The sequence below is a fragment of the Schistocerca serialis genome, chromosome 2 (genome assembly GCF_023864345.2).
Source record: "Schistocerca serialis cubense isolate TAMUIC-IGC-003099 chromosome 2, iqSchSeri2.2, whole genome shotgun sequence".
Lineage (NCBI taxonomy): Eukaryota > Metazoa > Arthropoda > Insecta > Orthoptera > Acrididae > Schistocerca > Schistocerca serialis.
In genome coordinates, this window is record NC_064639.1 from 225,612,931 (window position 1) to 225,628,315 (window position 15,385).

Below are 15,385 nucleotides of genomic sequence, written 5' to 3' on the forward strand. Positions count from 1 at the left end.
GCAGGTCCTTTGCCTCTCCATTTACTGCGATCCATTGCTTCCTTCTTAAGGCTACTGTATGTTGTACCGTCCATCACGTAAGCCAGTATCTGGAATCTCTTCTTTCCTCGCTTCCTTTTCCCTTCTACATAACCTTCTAAAACCGTTTTTATCAGTCCGTCATTCTTTCTTCATATATGCCCAATCTAATTTCTTTTTCTTCTCTTTATTACATCTAGTAACTGTTTTTTCTCTCCCACTCTTCTAAGTTCATTTTTTACTCTGTCCATCCAACTTTTTCTTTCCATCCTCCGCCATGTCCAAATCTCAAAAGTCTCCAGCCTTTCTCTGTCTTTTTTCCTCATAGTCCATGTTTCAGCGCCATATAGAAGAACACTCCATACAAGACATTAATGAGTCTCTTTCTGAGTTCTCTTTCCAGACCGCTGCAGAAAATTCTCCTTTTCTTATGAAACGCCTCTTTTGCCATTGCTATCCAGCCGGTGTCTATCCGGCTTCCAAAATACTTAAAATTTTGCACCTGTTCTGGTATTTCTCCATTCAGCATAATTTTTATTTCCTTATTTCCTCCTAGTGCCAATACTTTTGTTTTATTTGTGTTAATTTTCATTCCATATTTTTTTCCGTTAGTTGCAATGGTGTCCACCAAATCCTGTAATTCTTTTTCCCCTGTGGCTAGAAGGACCATGTCATCAGCAAACCTCAAACACCCTGCTCTTCTTCCTCCAATTTCTACTCCTTTGTAATCAAATGAGCATTGGTCAATCATATTTTCCAAGTAGAGGTTGAAAAGAGTAGGTGATAGACAGCATCCTTGTCTTACTCCTTTTCCTAGTCTGATCCAGTTTGTACTTTCTCCTCTCACTTTAACTGAAGCTTTTTGATCAATATTACGAGTAATCGCATGGCAATTAGCAGTTGCACTTGACAAAATTTTGTCACCTCGCTAACACACACACACACACACACACACACACACACACACACACACACACACACACACACACACACACATATATATATATATATATATATATATATATATATATATAACGATGTGACTGTGTGTGAGAGGTTCCGGCAAAGTACAGAATCACTGCAAATAATTTAAGCACCATACTTCACACTGCTTTGCCCGCTGCTCGTGGGCAACTGGTTAGAGTCGCCGCCTGTAGATCGCGGAGCGAAGAGTTCGATTTCACGTGGCAGCAGAGAGTTTCTTCGGTGGAGTGTTCCCGCTTCAGACCCTATAGTTTCATGAACTTCCGATAGGTGGCACTGCAGTACGTAGCCTTCAAAATGGTAAATGGAAATGTCGTGTGGCTAAAATGGTGTCTGCAACGGAGGTACGTTCCAGTCAGAGAGCTGTCACTGCTGGCGGAAAACTAGAATATCGCAGACATTCATAGGCGCTTGCAGAATGTAAGCAGCGACCTGGCAGAGAACAAAAGCTCGGTGAGTCGTTGGGAGAGGCGTCTGTCCTCATCGCAACAAGGTCGCGCAAACCTGTTGATTCTCCCGTGTGCCAGCCACACCACTTCGCCTCCGAAGAAAAAGTTAAAAGACGCACCCTCAGCCGGTGTAGTCACGGCGACGGTCTTCTGGTACACTGAAGGGGTTATTCTGTTTGACGTCTTCCATCGTGGTGTCAACGATCAACTCGGAAGTGTATTGAGCTACCCTCAGGAAACGAGTTCAGCGTGTTCGTCGTCACAAAAACGCAAACGAACTTCTCCACTGCAACGCAAGGCCTCACACATGCCTGTGCTCCAGAGAGGAGCTCACTAAACTTCATTGGACTGTTCTTCCTCATCCACCCTACAGCCCCGAAAATTGGAAATTTGTGGTAAGTTCTGTGGGAAAAAACTTATGGGGTCATCAGTCCCTAGGCTTACACACTACTTAACCTAAATTAACTTAGGCTGAGGACAACACACACACACACACACACACACACACACACACACACACACACGCCCAAGGGAGGACCCGAACCCCCGACGGAGGGAGCCGCGCGAACCGCGGCAAGACGCCTTTGACCGAACGGCTACCCGGCGCGACTACAGCCTCGATCTCGCCCCTTCCGTCTGTTTGGCCCAATTAATGATGCACCTGGCGGAAAGCAGTACGTAGATGATTAGGAGGCTATTGAAGCAGTAAGACGTTGACTCCAACGTCGAACAGTAGAGTGATACCATGAGGGCATGCAGACCCTTCCAGTAAGGTGGAGTAAGACCGTCACAATGAACGGAGATTATAGTAAAAAATGGGATTCTACAGTAAAAAGAGTTGGAAATTTTATTATGTGTTTGAATCCTGAATAAAACCAATCTGCGTTCAGAGAAAAATGTTGCATTTCATATTGACCAACCCTCGTAGAAAAACTTGTAACAGCCGACCGGATTGGCCGAGCGGTTCTAGGCGCTACAGTCTGGAACCGCGCGACCGCTACGGTCGCAGGTTCGAATCCTGCCTCGGGCATGGATGTGTGTGATGTCCTTAGGTTAGTTAGGTTTAAGTAGTTCAAAGTTCTAGCGGACTGATGACCTCAGATGTTAAGTCCCATAGTGCTCAGAGCCATTTGAAGCCAAACTTGTAACAGGCGGCCGAATAACTCAAGACGGGAAGTCTGGGCCAGTACCGCCATACAACCATTTCATTTTTTTCCTTTGCTTTGATACCATATGATACTACTACTATAGTTTTTATTCCGTTCTCCATCTACTTTGTACTGTTCCTATTCCTGGTGACAGCGGCGTTTGTTCCCTTAACTTCTCCTTTCTTCTGGCCAAGGTTTTTCACATATTCTTTTCTCTAGCTATTCATTCTATTACTTCCTCATTTTGTACTGTTTCCATTTAATTATTATCTTCGCTCTGTTGCACCCAGTTTCTAATACTTCCAGTTTCTTCTTCAGGTTTCTTACGTTCAGCGTTTCACTTCTTCTCCGCTGTGACTGTTTTAGACCATTTCAAAGAAACTATACGGCCAGCATCACGGAAATACCCAGATTACACAATATTACCTGGAAAAGGCTTTAACATACCGAGTACAGACTGGGACGTCTATGGACTCATTGCCGGGACTACAGACAGACAGTGGTTCGACGTTCTTTCGAACACGTTTTCCGAAAACTGTCTTGGGCAGCTAGTTCCACAGCCCCCACATGATGGAAATATTTTCGATCTTGTGACTACAAACAGGTCTGACCTAGTCGACGGCGTCAGCGTAGAGACAGGGATTAGTGATCATGATGTCATTACAGAGACTTTGGTTACTAAAGTTAATAAAACAATCAAGATGGCTAAGAGAGTATTTCTACTAGTAAGAGCAGACAGACAGTTGTTATCATCCCACTTAGACAATGAATTGATATTATTTAGTTCCAATACAACGGACATAGAGGAATTGTGGGCAAAGTTTAAATGGATTGTAAATGATTTTCTCGAGAAGTATGTACCAAGTAAGTGGATTAAGGACGGGAAACACCCACCGTGTTTTAATAACTAAATTCGAAAAATGCTGAAGAAGCAAAGGTTTTTCCTCTCTCGGTTCAAAAGAGAACGCTCAGATGACGAAAGACAAACATTAACAAAAGTTTGTGCGTCTGTAAAAAGATCGATGCGCGGAGCTTACACAATTATACCACCGTCATACCTTACCAAAAGATCTTGCCGATAACCCCAGAAAATACAGGTCCTATTTAAAATCGCTGAGTGGGTCTGGCGCTTCTATCCTCTCTCTCGTTGATGTGTTGCGGCAGTAGAAGACAACAAAAGTTAAGGCGAAGTTTTAAATTTCGCATTTAAGAAATTATTCATGCAGGATAATTTTACCAACGTAACGTCGTTGTACCATCGCACAGACTCCCGTACGGAGAACATAGTAATAAACATCCCTGGCCTAGCTGAAAGAGTTGAAAGCGCATAAGTCGCCAGGTCCTAATCCAATCCCTAGTCAGTTTTACAATGAATACTCAACAGCACTGGCCCCTTACTTAGCTTGCACTGATCGTGTATCTCTCGCCCAGCGCAAAGTCCCAAGTGACCGGGAAAAAGCGCAGGTGAAGAAGGGTAAAAACCCGGATCCGCACAATTACAGACGAGTATCCTTCACATCGGTTTCCTGCAGAATCAAATGGTTCTGAGCACTATGGGACTTAACATCTGTGGTCATCAGTCCCCTAGAACTTAGAACTACTTAAGCCTAACTAACCTAGGGACATCACACACATCCATGCCCGAAGCAGGATTCGAACCTGCGACCGTAGCAGTCGCGCGGTTCCGGACTGCGCGCCTAGAACCGCTAGACCACCGCGGCCGGCCCTGCAGAATCCTTGAAAATATTCTCTGTACGAATATAATACATTTCCTTGAGAGGATAAAGCTACTGTTCACAAATCAGTATGGCTTTAGAAAGCATTACTCGTGTAAAATTCAGCTTGTCCTTTCCTCACATGATATACTGTGAACCATGAAGGGAAAAAGGCAGATTCCATATTCCTAGATTTCTGGAAAATGTTTGACATGGTGCCACACTGCCGACTGTTAACGAAGTTACAAGCACGCAGAATCGGCCCCAGACACGTGAGTGACTCGAATACTTCTTAAGTGACAGGACCCAGTATTCTGCCCTCAACAGCAAATGCTCAGCAGAGGCAAGGGTAGCTTGAAGAGTGTCCCAGGGAAGTGTGATAGGACCACTGTTGTACTCTGTTTACATAAATGATGTGTCCCACAGGGTGAGTAGCAATCTGTCGTTGTTTGCTGATGATGGTGAGATGTATGGGACAGTGCATGTGCTGAGTGACCGTAGAGGATACAAGATGACTGAGATAAAATTTCTATTTGATGAACGGCAGCAAGCTGTAAAACTAGAAAAATGGAAGTTACTGCAGATGAGTAGGAATAATAAGACAATAATATTTGAATACAGCATTAGTAGCATGCCGCTTGACACACTCACGTCGACAAAAATTCTAGGCCTAAAGTTGCAAAGCAGTATCAAATGGAGTGAGTAAGTAACTACTGTAATAGGGAAGGCGAATTGCGGACTTCGGTTTATTGGAAGAAAAAGTATGATTCACCTCTAAGGACACCGCATTTATCACACTAGTGCGACACGTTGTTGGGTACTGTTTGAGTGTTCGGGATCCGCGCGAGGTAGAATTAATGGAAGAGATCGAAGCAATTCAGAGGCGGGCTGCTGCATTTGTTACCGGTAGGTTCGAACAACATGCAACTACTGCGGAGATACTTCGGGAACCCACATGGGACTCAGCGAACGGAAGGTAACGTTCTCTTCGAGGAACACTATTGAGAAGATTTAGAGGACCGGCATTTGAAGTTGACTGCAAAACGATTATACTGCAGTGTACGTACATTTCGCATAAGAACCACGAAGATAAGATTAGAGAGATCAGGACTCGTAGAAGGCTTAGAGACAGTCACTTCTCCCTCGCTCTATTTGCGAGTGGAACAGGAAAGGAAATGACCGATAGTGGTAAGAGTACCATCCAGCACGCACCATATGGTGAAGACGTAGATTTCAAGAGATGTCAGTTTACTGTTTTTTGTGGAAGTAAGCTTTTTCTTCGTTTCTGCTAGCTTCATTAGGATGTCATCTTTGCTTCGGGCATCCGATGTAATGTTCTACACACATAACCGCGTCGAGACTCTGTAAACCACTTTGACGTTTATGGCAGAGAGCACTTTTCACTGTACCACGTATGAGGTTTCCCCCCGTTTCTTTCCTGTTCGGAGGGTGGAGAGAAAGACTGCATAATGCCACTGTGCGCGCTGATGTAATTTAGATAAAAAGATTTGAACAATGTTAATTGAAACCGAAATCGTTTATTAACTGTACATGTAGTGTAGACTTCTAAACTAGTGAACAAAGTAAGAGAAGCTCAAGTATTATGGAGGTCTTGCTGGTAGCTGGCTTTCATGATATCTAACGAAAAGGATTGACTGTGTCGCATTAAGTAAACGAAGATGTGTACAGATCGAAACAGCATCTTCAGAATGACGAGTAATCACTACAAATGTATCACAGAGATAGATGTTGGATCCGCTATTATAATTCTTAAATTCAATTAAATATCTTGTGGTATTTCTAGCTGAGATATAACACAAGGTGGCTTCAGTCGCTCAGTTGGAAATGGGGTTTTTCTTCTCCACACATTGACTCCTTTCCTTGCTGATACGCGAGAACTGCATTACACATGTATTTGTGCAGTGTATATACATGAGTGTAATGAATGCGTGTATAGTTTAGTGTTAAGTTTGTTTTAGATGATGACGATGATGCAAGAAGGGAGGTAGTGAAATCTGATGCTAGTGCTTCGCCTACTCCTCTGCATAGCTCCCAGAGGGTCGCCAATTTAAAATCCCCATCCGAAGGACATATTACCATCAACAGTGCCACATGCCTTCATTTTACGAGGCTCTGCAGACCAGTTTGGAACTTAATCCAGTACATAAGCGTAAAGACTAATGTTCGGAAAGTTTACGCCCCACCCACCTTCTCCCTTGCCCCACACTGCTCCTCTTGCTGGCCAAATACCGGCAGTGAGAAGTTCATCTGTCAGCAGGATTCAAACCGATGTACATCGGGGTCGAACACCACTGTAAAGGTGTGCGTCTGCAACATCGGTTGCGGAGGGGGTATCGTTATTAAAGAAAATATTATAATCATGCCAAATCGGGAGACTTTAATACTTCGATATACAAATGATATTTTCTTGAAAACTGACGACTAGGTCTCTGGAAACTGGCTGTTACTGATTTCAGATAAAACATAATAAATACAATTTAGAACAGTACAAGTCCTGAACATACCTTTAGAAATAATACCTAATGGTAAATCAATAAATGACTCAAAATATTCTAAATTAAGATACGTGGAAAAGGTTAAGAACCTGAATTCTAAAGCATAAGGAGCACATCGCCTTAGACTGAAAATAATAGTAACATGCACAAAAATAATACGAGAAAGAGAAATGAATCAGCCTTAGAAAGTTACTGGAAGGCGTGAGGCATACAGCCACAAAAATATTTCTTCACCTGCTATGCGTGCGTCTGCACTTGTGTGTGTGTGTGTGTGTGTGTGTGTGTGTGTGTGTGTGTGTGTGTGTGTGTGTGTGCGTGTGTGTGTTTTGTTTAAGTGAGAATGATTGAGCATAGTTAAATATAAATCACTGTACGATAGCAAAAAGAACGCAGCTGAAGATATTCGTGTAAATGGTCAGCATTTTGTCATATTTCTGTACTGGAAATTGTAATATAATTGTAAAATAGACTCAGTTTACATCTTAGCGACAGGTCGATATTATTAACCATGAAACTTACAATTAATTAACTAACTTATCAAAATGTTATCGTTGAAAAAGGTAAGTGCTTTTACCAGCTGTAAACCCAATTCTATAAGATTCCCCTACAGGTGTCTCCTCTTTAAACATATTTTCCGTCTGCTGTCATGTCTTGTACTTTCTGGAATTGATGCTTCATCTCTTGTGCGTTTGAAAGTTTAACAAAACTTCTTAGTCCTTGCACTTCAAAAATTTGTCTTGTCTCTCTTAATAGACAGGCTGCTCCACATTCGTCATATGGGAGCGTACAATAAGTAATGCAAAATATATGTTTCTTATAAGGTAGGTTGGTTTTGCTCACGATTCCAACACACCGTATTATTCCCCACCTTTTTTTTTTTTTTTTTTTTTTTTTTTGGCTACAGAAACCTAGTTTTGAACGTGTTCTTCGTGGAGCGTAATACTACGGTACCACTGCGTGTGCTCGGTTTAACACAAAATGTTCAAATGTGTGTGAATTCCTAAGGGACTAAACTGCTAGACTTACACACTACTTAAACTAACTTACGCTAAGAACAACACACACATCCATGCCCAAGGGAGGGCTCGAATCTCCGGCGGGAGGGGCCGCGCAATCGCTGATATGGCGCTTCAAACCGCGTGGACACTTCGAGCGGCGGTTTAACCCATTAGGAATGGTGCTATCGTGGAGGGGTGAATTGAGAATTATTTGTTTAAAACATTTTTGAATTTATTGGACCACAAAATTATTATTATTACAAATGTGAACTGAGCACCAGGCAATTATCGTGTATTAAAGTGAGTTTAAGAAGGGAATCATTCTTTCATTAGAAATAATATAAAACAAAACAATTAAAACTTTCAAGATAGTAACAGAATTTGCGTGTGCTTTCAGGAGTCTTTTAGGTTTCATCCAAATGTCCTAATAAACAGGTTTAAGATTCTGTAGTTAAGAAAATAAATAAATAAATAAAAGACGCACATAGTGAACTTCACAAACAGATACCAAAGATAACGGGCAGGATAGAGAGTGGTCCCTGTAAAGCGTGACCCCTAGTAGCGTGTTCTAAAAGCGGTCAAGGCTCTCAGCCGACACGTCAACCAAAACAGGCATGCACAGGGTCCACCCAGGTCACGCAGGCACAGGCCTAAGGAACCAGATTATAACTGACTTCTGTAACACACCAAAACACTTGAACACAACCGCCATTTTTAACGCAATTATAAAAAAGGTTGCTTCAAGAAAGGTTGCAGCGTTTACCAAATTCAAACATGAAATACCAAAAGGTGACAAATAGCCAAACACCCATCAAAAAATTTACAGCGGGGCACTAGAACTGACATGATAACATATAAATCCGGCCGCTGTGGTCGAGCGGTTCTAGGAGCTTCAGTCCGGAACCGCGCTGCTGCTATGTTCGCAGGTTCGAATCCTGCCTCGGGCATGGATGTGTGTGATGTCCTTAGGTTAGTTAGGTTTAAGTAGTTCCAAGTCTAGGGAACTGATGACCCCAGATGTTAACTCCCATAGTGCTTAGAGCCATTTGAACCTTTTTGAACACCTAAAGCTCAGTCAACAGGTGAACACAATAAAGCAGAAACGCTTTGCAATAGAAGCCAAAATTACATCCAAGAGGGAGGCTGAATATGGCGTTGCTAGAGCGACATGAACACGCCACAAGGGCACTAAATAAGCAATATGGGTACATGTCGAAATAAAGAACAAAGTGATGCACCACAACGGGGCAAACGGACAAGCTGCCGAATAGTATTCCAAGAATCGTGCTAAACACTCCACTTCCCGGATCTGAGAAAAACCACCAACGCACGCGGATAATTACGGCAGTCACTCAGTTTCAATAAGTCCAGGAGCAGCAAGGCTTCGTCCTCCGGGTAAACCGACTCCGCCAGCGAAATCTGGAAAACAGACGTTGACACAAGCCAGCACGTCTGCTGGTAACGGCTTGTCCTCAGCGGAGGAACGTCCTCCTTGCCGTGCGGCCATCCTGATTTAGGTTTTCCGTGATTTCCCTAAATCGCTCCAGGCAAATGCCGGGATGGTTCCTCCGAAAGGGCACGGCCGACTTCCTTCCCTGTCCTTCCCTAATCCGATGAGACCGATGACCTCGCTGTTCGGTCCCTTCCCCCAAACATTCCAGCCCAGCACTTGCCGTGTTTACACTGTTTCTTCTTACTTGCCCAGCGAACTCCAACGGAATTTTTCTGTACCGAGCGCGTCGTACCCAAACCAGACCGCCAGCGACCTCTTTCATCGACAACGACCATAAACCTAGCTCAGCCCGCGGCACCAGCCTGGTCTGTCTAAGCAAATGAAAGAGAGCCTCACATCGCAGCACGACAGACGTACTCGGGAATCGGGAGCGAGGTATCGCCCTTGCAGCACGTTTCACTCCGTCCTATGTCACGGCGTTAGGTCACTTTACTGGGAGTGCCTTTGACCCCTATGGTACCACTCTGCTAGATGGTCCGCAGCTCGTGGTCCCGCGGTCGCGTTCTCGCTTCCCGAGCACGAGGTCCCGGGTTCGATTCCGGCGGGGTCAGGGATTTTCACCTGCCTCCAGATGACTGGGTGTTTGTGTTGTCCGCATCATTTCATCATCATTCAAGAAAGTGGCGAGTTTGGTCTGAGCAAGGTTGGGAATTTGTACAGACGCATATAACCGCGCAGTTGAGCGCCCCACAAACCAAACATCATCATCATCGTCTGCTGGATGGCATCGACGCCAATGTCTTGCTGCATCAGTAATCTCCCCATCCTCCAAGTACTGCTGCCCATGGAGTGCATACTTCATTCGACCAAACAGATGGTAGTCGCAAGGCGCGAGATAGCTGTAGGGTGGATGAGGTAGAACAGTCCAATGACTTTACCAGCTGAGCGTGCGGGTTGAACTTTTCCTTCGGAAGAGAGGTGGTGTTGCACCACTCCATGGATTGAGGTTTTGTTTCCAATTGTTAGTGATGAACCCATGTTTCATGATCTGTAACGATGCTCGACAATAAATTGTCACCATCAGCTTCGTAATGTGCAAGCAGTTCCACACAGATGGTCTTCTGTTAGACAGCGAACAAAACGCAGCGGGCACTCTTCTTTGAGTCCCCCTCCGGTTTTGGACGACTGTGTCAAGGCTACTGCTAGAGATGTCCATTTCAGCAGCGAGGTGTTTGTGATCCATCGATCACCACCAGTAAGAGTATCCGGACATTCCAACATTGCACAACTGTGTACGGACGGCCGGCACGCGGAAAATCGGACAGGTTCATGTGACCTTCTTTCGAAAATAATACACTACTGACCATTAAAACTGCTACACCACGAAGATGACGTGCTACAGACGCGAAATTTTCCCGACAGGAAGAAGATGCTGTGATATGCAAATGATTAGCTTTTCAGAGCATTCAAACAAGGTTGGCGCCGGTGGCGACACCTAAAACGTGCTCACATGAGAAAAGTTTCCAACCGATTTCTCATACACAAACAGCAGTTCACCGGCGTTGCCTGGTTAAACGTTGTTGTGATGACTCGTGTAAGGTGAAGAAATGCATACCATCACGGTTCCGACTTTAATAAAGGTCGGATTGTAGCCTATCGCGATTCCGGTTTATCGTATCGCGACATTGCTGCTCGCGTTGGTCGAGATCCAATGACTGTTAGCAGAATATGGAATCGGTGGGTTCAGGAGGGTAATACGGAACGCCGTGCTGGATCCCAACGGCCTCGTATCACTAGCAGTCGAGATGACAGGCATCTTATCCGCATGGCTGTAACGGATCGTGCAGCCACGCATCGATCCCTGTGTCAACAGATGGGGACGTTTGCAAGACAACAACCATCTGCACGAACAGTTAGACGACGTTTGCAGCAGCATGGACTATCAGCTCGGAGACCATGGCTGCGGTTACCTTTGACGCTGCATCACAGACAGGAGCGCATGCGATGGCGTGCTCAACGACGAACCTGGGTGCACGAATGACAAAACGTCATTTTTCGGATGAATCCAGATTCTGTTTACAGCATTACGATGGTCGCATCCGTGTTTGGCGACATCGCGGTGAACGCACATTGGAAGCGAGTATTCGTCATCGCCATACTGGCGTATCTCCCAGCGTGATGGTATGGGATGCCACTGGTTACACGTCTCGGTCACCTCTTGTTCGCATTGGCGGCACTTTGAACATTTCAGATGTGTTGCGACCCGTGGCTCTACCCTTTATTCGATCCCTGCGAAACCCTACATTTCAGCAGGATAATGCACGACCGCGTGTTGCAGGTCCTGTACAGGTCTTTCTGCATACAGAAAATGTTCGACTGCTGACCTGGCCAGCACATTCTCCAGATCTCTCACCAACTGAAATCGTCTGGTCAATGGTGGCCGAGGAACTGGCTCGTCACAATACGCCAGTCGCTGCTTTTGATGAACTGTGGTATCGTGTTGAAGCTGCATGGGCAGCTGTACCTGTACACGCCATCTAAGCTGTGTTTGACTCAGTGCTCAGCGTATCGAGGCCGTTATTACGGCCAGAGGTGGTTGTTCTGGGTACTGCTTTCTCAATATCACCGAAATTGCGTGAAAATGCAATCACATCTCAGTTCTAGTATAAGGTATTTGTCCAATGAATACCCGTTTATCATTTGCATTTCTTCTTGGTGTAGCAATTTTAATGGCCAGTAGTGTAGAAATCACGCCCAATGACTCACCGTGCTTTTGTTCATTGACAGGTCTTCGTAGACATTCTTGCAAGCGCCTGTGATCTGTGATGCTCTCGTCTTCCGCCAAAAGAAACTCAATGACAGCTCTCTTCTTGTAAAGCACCTCCGTTGCAGACGCCATTTTCGAGGTTACGTAAGCACCCACCTATCGGAAGTTCATGAAACTATAGGGGCTAAGCGGAAACGTCCACTATGTCGCGCAACGATTTCCGAATTTTTCTACGGAAATTATTGGAGAAAAAAAAGTGCAACATTACTTATAGAATGCCCCTCGTATTTCCTTCCGCTCCCCTTGTTAATTCTAACATTCATCTCCTTTCCCCAAGAGTGTTGCTTGTTTAGGCGATATCTGACGTCTTGCAGCGTCACTCACAGAGATAACAATCTGCCTTTGTTCCTCGGCCTCGTTACAGGTTTTAATCTTATTCAGATACTGTATCCCTCTCAATCGGTTTTACACACACTTGCATTTCATCCGCAGGTACCGAGACAACGTGAGGAAACTGTCATCCATATTCCGCGAGCACAAGGCGGAGGCAGAGGAGCGCGCCGTGTGGTGGATCGAGTACGTGGTTCGTCACAAGGGGGCCCCGCACATGCGCAGTGCCGCTCTCGACCTGTACTGGTGGCAGCTGCTGCTGCTCGACGCCATCGCCTTCCTGCTGCTGGCAGCGGCTGCCATCTTTTGCGGCGCATTCTTCATTGTGCGGCGAATAATAGCAGCGGTGAAACGCAGTAAGCGCAAGCACAAGAAGCAATGATACTGTCATTGAGTTTAAGGTCAAGTGCATTTCAACTTACAAAAATTGTACGCAGAGTTTGAATCGCGTGTTTCTTGCTGTATCGGCCATGTCGCATAGTTCATAACTTACACCGACATGATAGCGCAGTATTACTCTAACAGACTGTTCTTTTCTGAGACTTGCAATGAAGACTGTATTCAAAAATCAAATAAAGTCTACTGAACTGAAGGTGGGTGTAATTTTTCTGCATTCGAGACCCTGCGTTTCACTGTCCAATGCAGGGATGTACTCAGGAATCAGCATTATTCATGTTGATAATTTTATTTTGTGAGTCGTACAGATTACCCTCAGTGATAAAACTTTCGCTGTTTCATTGTTATTTTATTTGGTGAGATGGAGCAGTGGTTAGTGTGGTGTCACCGCCAGACACCACACTTGCTAGGTGGTAGCCTTTAAATCGGCCGCGGTCCGCTAGTACACGTCGGACCCGCGTGTCGCCACTGTCAGTGATTGCAAACCGAGCGCCACCACACGGCAGGTCTAGTGAGACGTCCTAGCACTCGCCCCAGTTGTACAGCCGTTTTTGCTAGGAAAGGTTCACTGACAAATACGCTCTCATTTGCCGAGACGATAGTTAGCATAGCCTTCAGCTACGTCATTTGCTACGACCTAGCAAGGCGCCATTATCAATAGATATTTAACTTGTGATGCCTGTACCGTCAGACTGATGTACACCACTTATGGATTAAAGTTAAGTATTACATCAACTACCTACTTTATTTGCTACTATTAATTCCCTTAACTGTTCCAGACCTCGCGCCAGCCTGCGTGAGCTTAAGCGCGTGCCTTTCGGCTTCCTCTCATAGTGACTTGGCTGTCTTACCAAGTCACAACAGTTAGCACACTGGACTCGCTTTCGAGAGGACGACGGTTCAGTCCCGCGTCCGGCCATCCTGATTTAGGTTTTCCATGATTTCCCTAAATCACTCTAGGCAAATGCCGGGATGGTTCCTTTTAAAGGGCACGGCCGACTTTCTTCCCCTTTCTTCCCTAATCCGATGAGACCGATGACCTCGCTGTCTGGTCTCCTCCCCCAGAAACAACCCCCAACCCTTTATTTGCTTTTGGACAATTCTGGCTTCAAAGTCATTTGCAAGTGGTTCCTCCACATGCAGTACTGATTAATATTCTTCCTCTCATCACATTTCGCCTACATTTATTCATCATCCACAGTAATTTCACATACATTCTTTAAATACCCTTCCACGTAACTCCGTTCCTAGAAGTTCTGACTGCCCCACTGACCTGAGTCACTGAGTATAGAAACACATAGACATTTCAAGAGCAGTCAAAGGGCGTGGAAGGAAAGCAGTAGTTGAGAAGGCAGTATGGCAGACAGAATTATAGCCTCTTCTTGGTGTTGTTCGATCTGTACACTAAACGCGCACTAAAGAAAACTAAGCAGAAATTTCGAAAGAAATTAATGTTCAGGGAGGAGAAGTAAAAGCCTTTCGTTTTGCCTAGTGCGTGCATTGTACGACGGCGTGCTCATAATTAAAGCCTCCGAATTTTTTATGAAAAAACTGATAAAGTTATTTAAATTAAAAAAAACGTTATTAACATTGTGCCTCTTTAGTTTGCATGTCGTCTTATTTATTTCTCAATGCAGTCACATTGGCAAGGAACACATTTCTCCCAATTCATTGATACCATCACTGTAGAATATTTGACTTCGTTAACAGAGCTACCTCCTCACCTCTCCGGGGACCACTTCATCGCTATCAAACTGAAGTACTCAAAGGTGTTCTTTAAATTTTGTAAACAGATGAAAACTGGATGGGGCCAAGATGGGGCTGTATGAAGTATGATTGCTGACAGTGAACCCAAGGCGTCGGATTGTCGCATATGCAGCGCTCGTGTGTCACCTGGCACTTTCATGCTTAAGGAGAGGGAGCCCCATATGTGGACGAACACTTGGAATTGGAAACTGAATTGCAGCACAATGTTTGACACGCACTGGCATATAGTTGAGACAGTGTAAGAAGTCATCTGAGAGCACGCAGCGCTGTTGCCAGCTATCAACTGTGAAATGCTGACGGCTGCAAGCGAAAACAGATGTGACAACACTGAGGCGTTGCCATGGGGACGTTTACAAAATAGTGTTACGTTATTGGTTGAGGTATGTGCGCAAGACTGCCATGCCCAGACCACAGCAACTGTCAGAGGTCAGTATTGATTGGCGACTCCATGGAGTGCTGTGCGCACAACGACCATTTTTTTTTTCTTTTTTTTTTTTTTTTTTTATTTTTTTTTTTTTTTTTTTTTTTTTTTTTTTTTTTTTTTGGTTGGTCATCAGTCTACCGACCGGTTTGATGCAGCCCGCCACGAATTCCTTTCCTGTGCTAACCTCTTCATCTCAGAGTAGCACTTGCAACCTACGTCCTCAATTATTTGCTTGACGTATTCCAATCTCTGTCTTCCTCTACAGTTTTTGCCCTCTTCAGCTCCCTCTAGTACCATGGAAGTCATTCCCTCATGTCTTAGTAGATGTCCTATCATCCTGTCCCTTCTCCTTATCAGTGT

The 15,385-nt window shown here is 44.7% G+C and overlaps 1 protein-coding gene across 1 annotated transcript in view; it reads left to right on the top strand.

The window, feature by feature from the left end:
• LOC126455492 (UDP-glucosyltransferase 2-like) overlaps positions 1-12,934 on the top strand; it is an 88,695-nt gene extending 75,761 nt beyond the window's left edge. The window contains exon 7 of the mRNA XM_050091243.1: positions 12,541-12,934. Coding sequence (XP_049947200.1) covers positions 12,541-12,820 — 280 coding nt within the window. The 3' untranslated portion in view covers positions 12,821-12,934. The remainder of the gene's footprint in view (positions 1-12,540) is intronic.
• Positions 12,935-15,385: the final 2,451 nt, after the last annotated feature.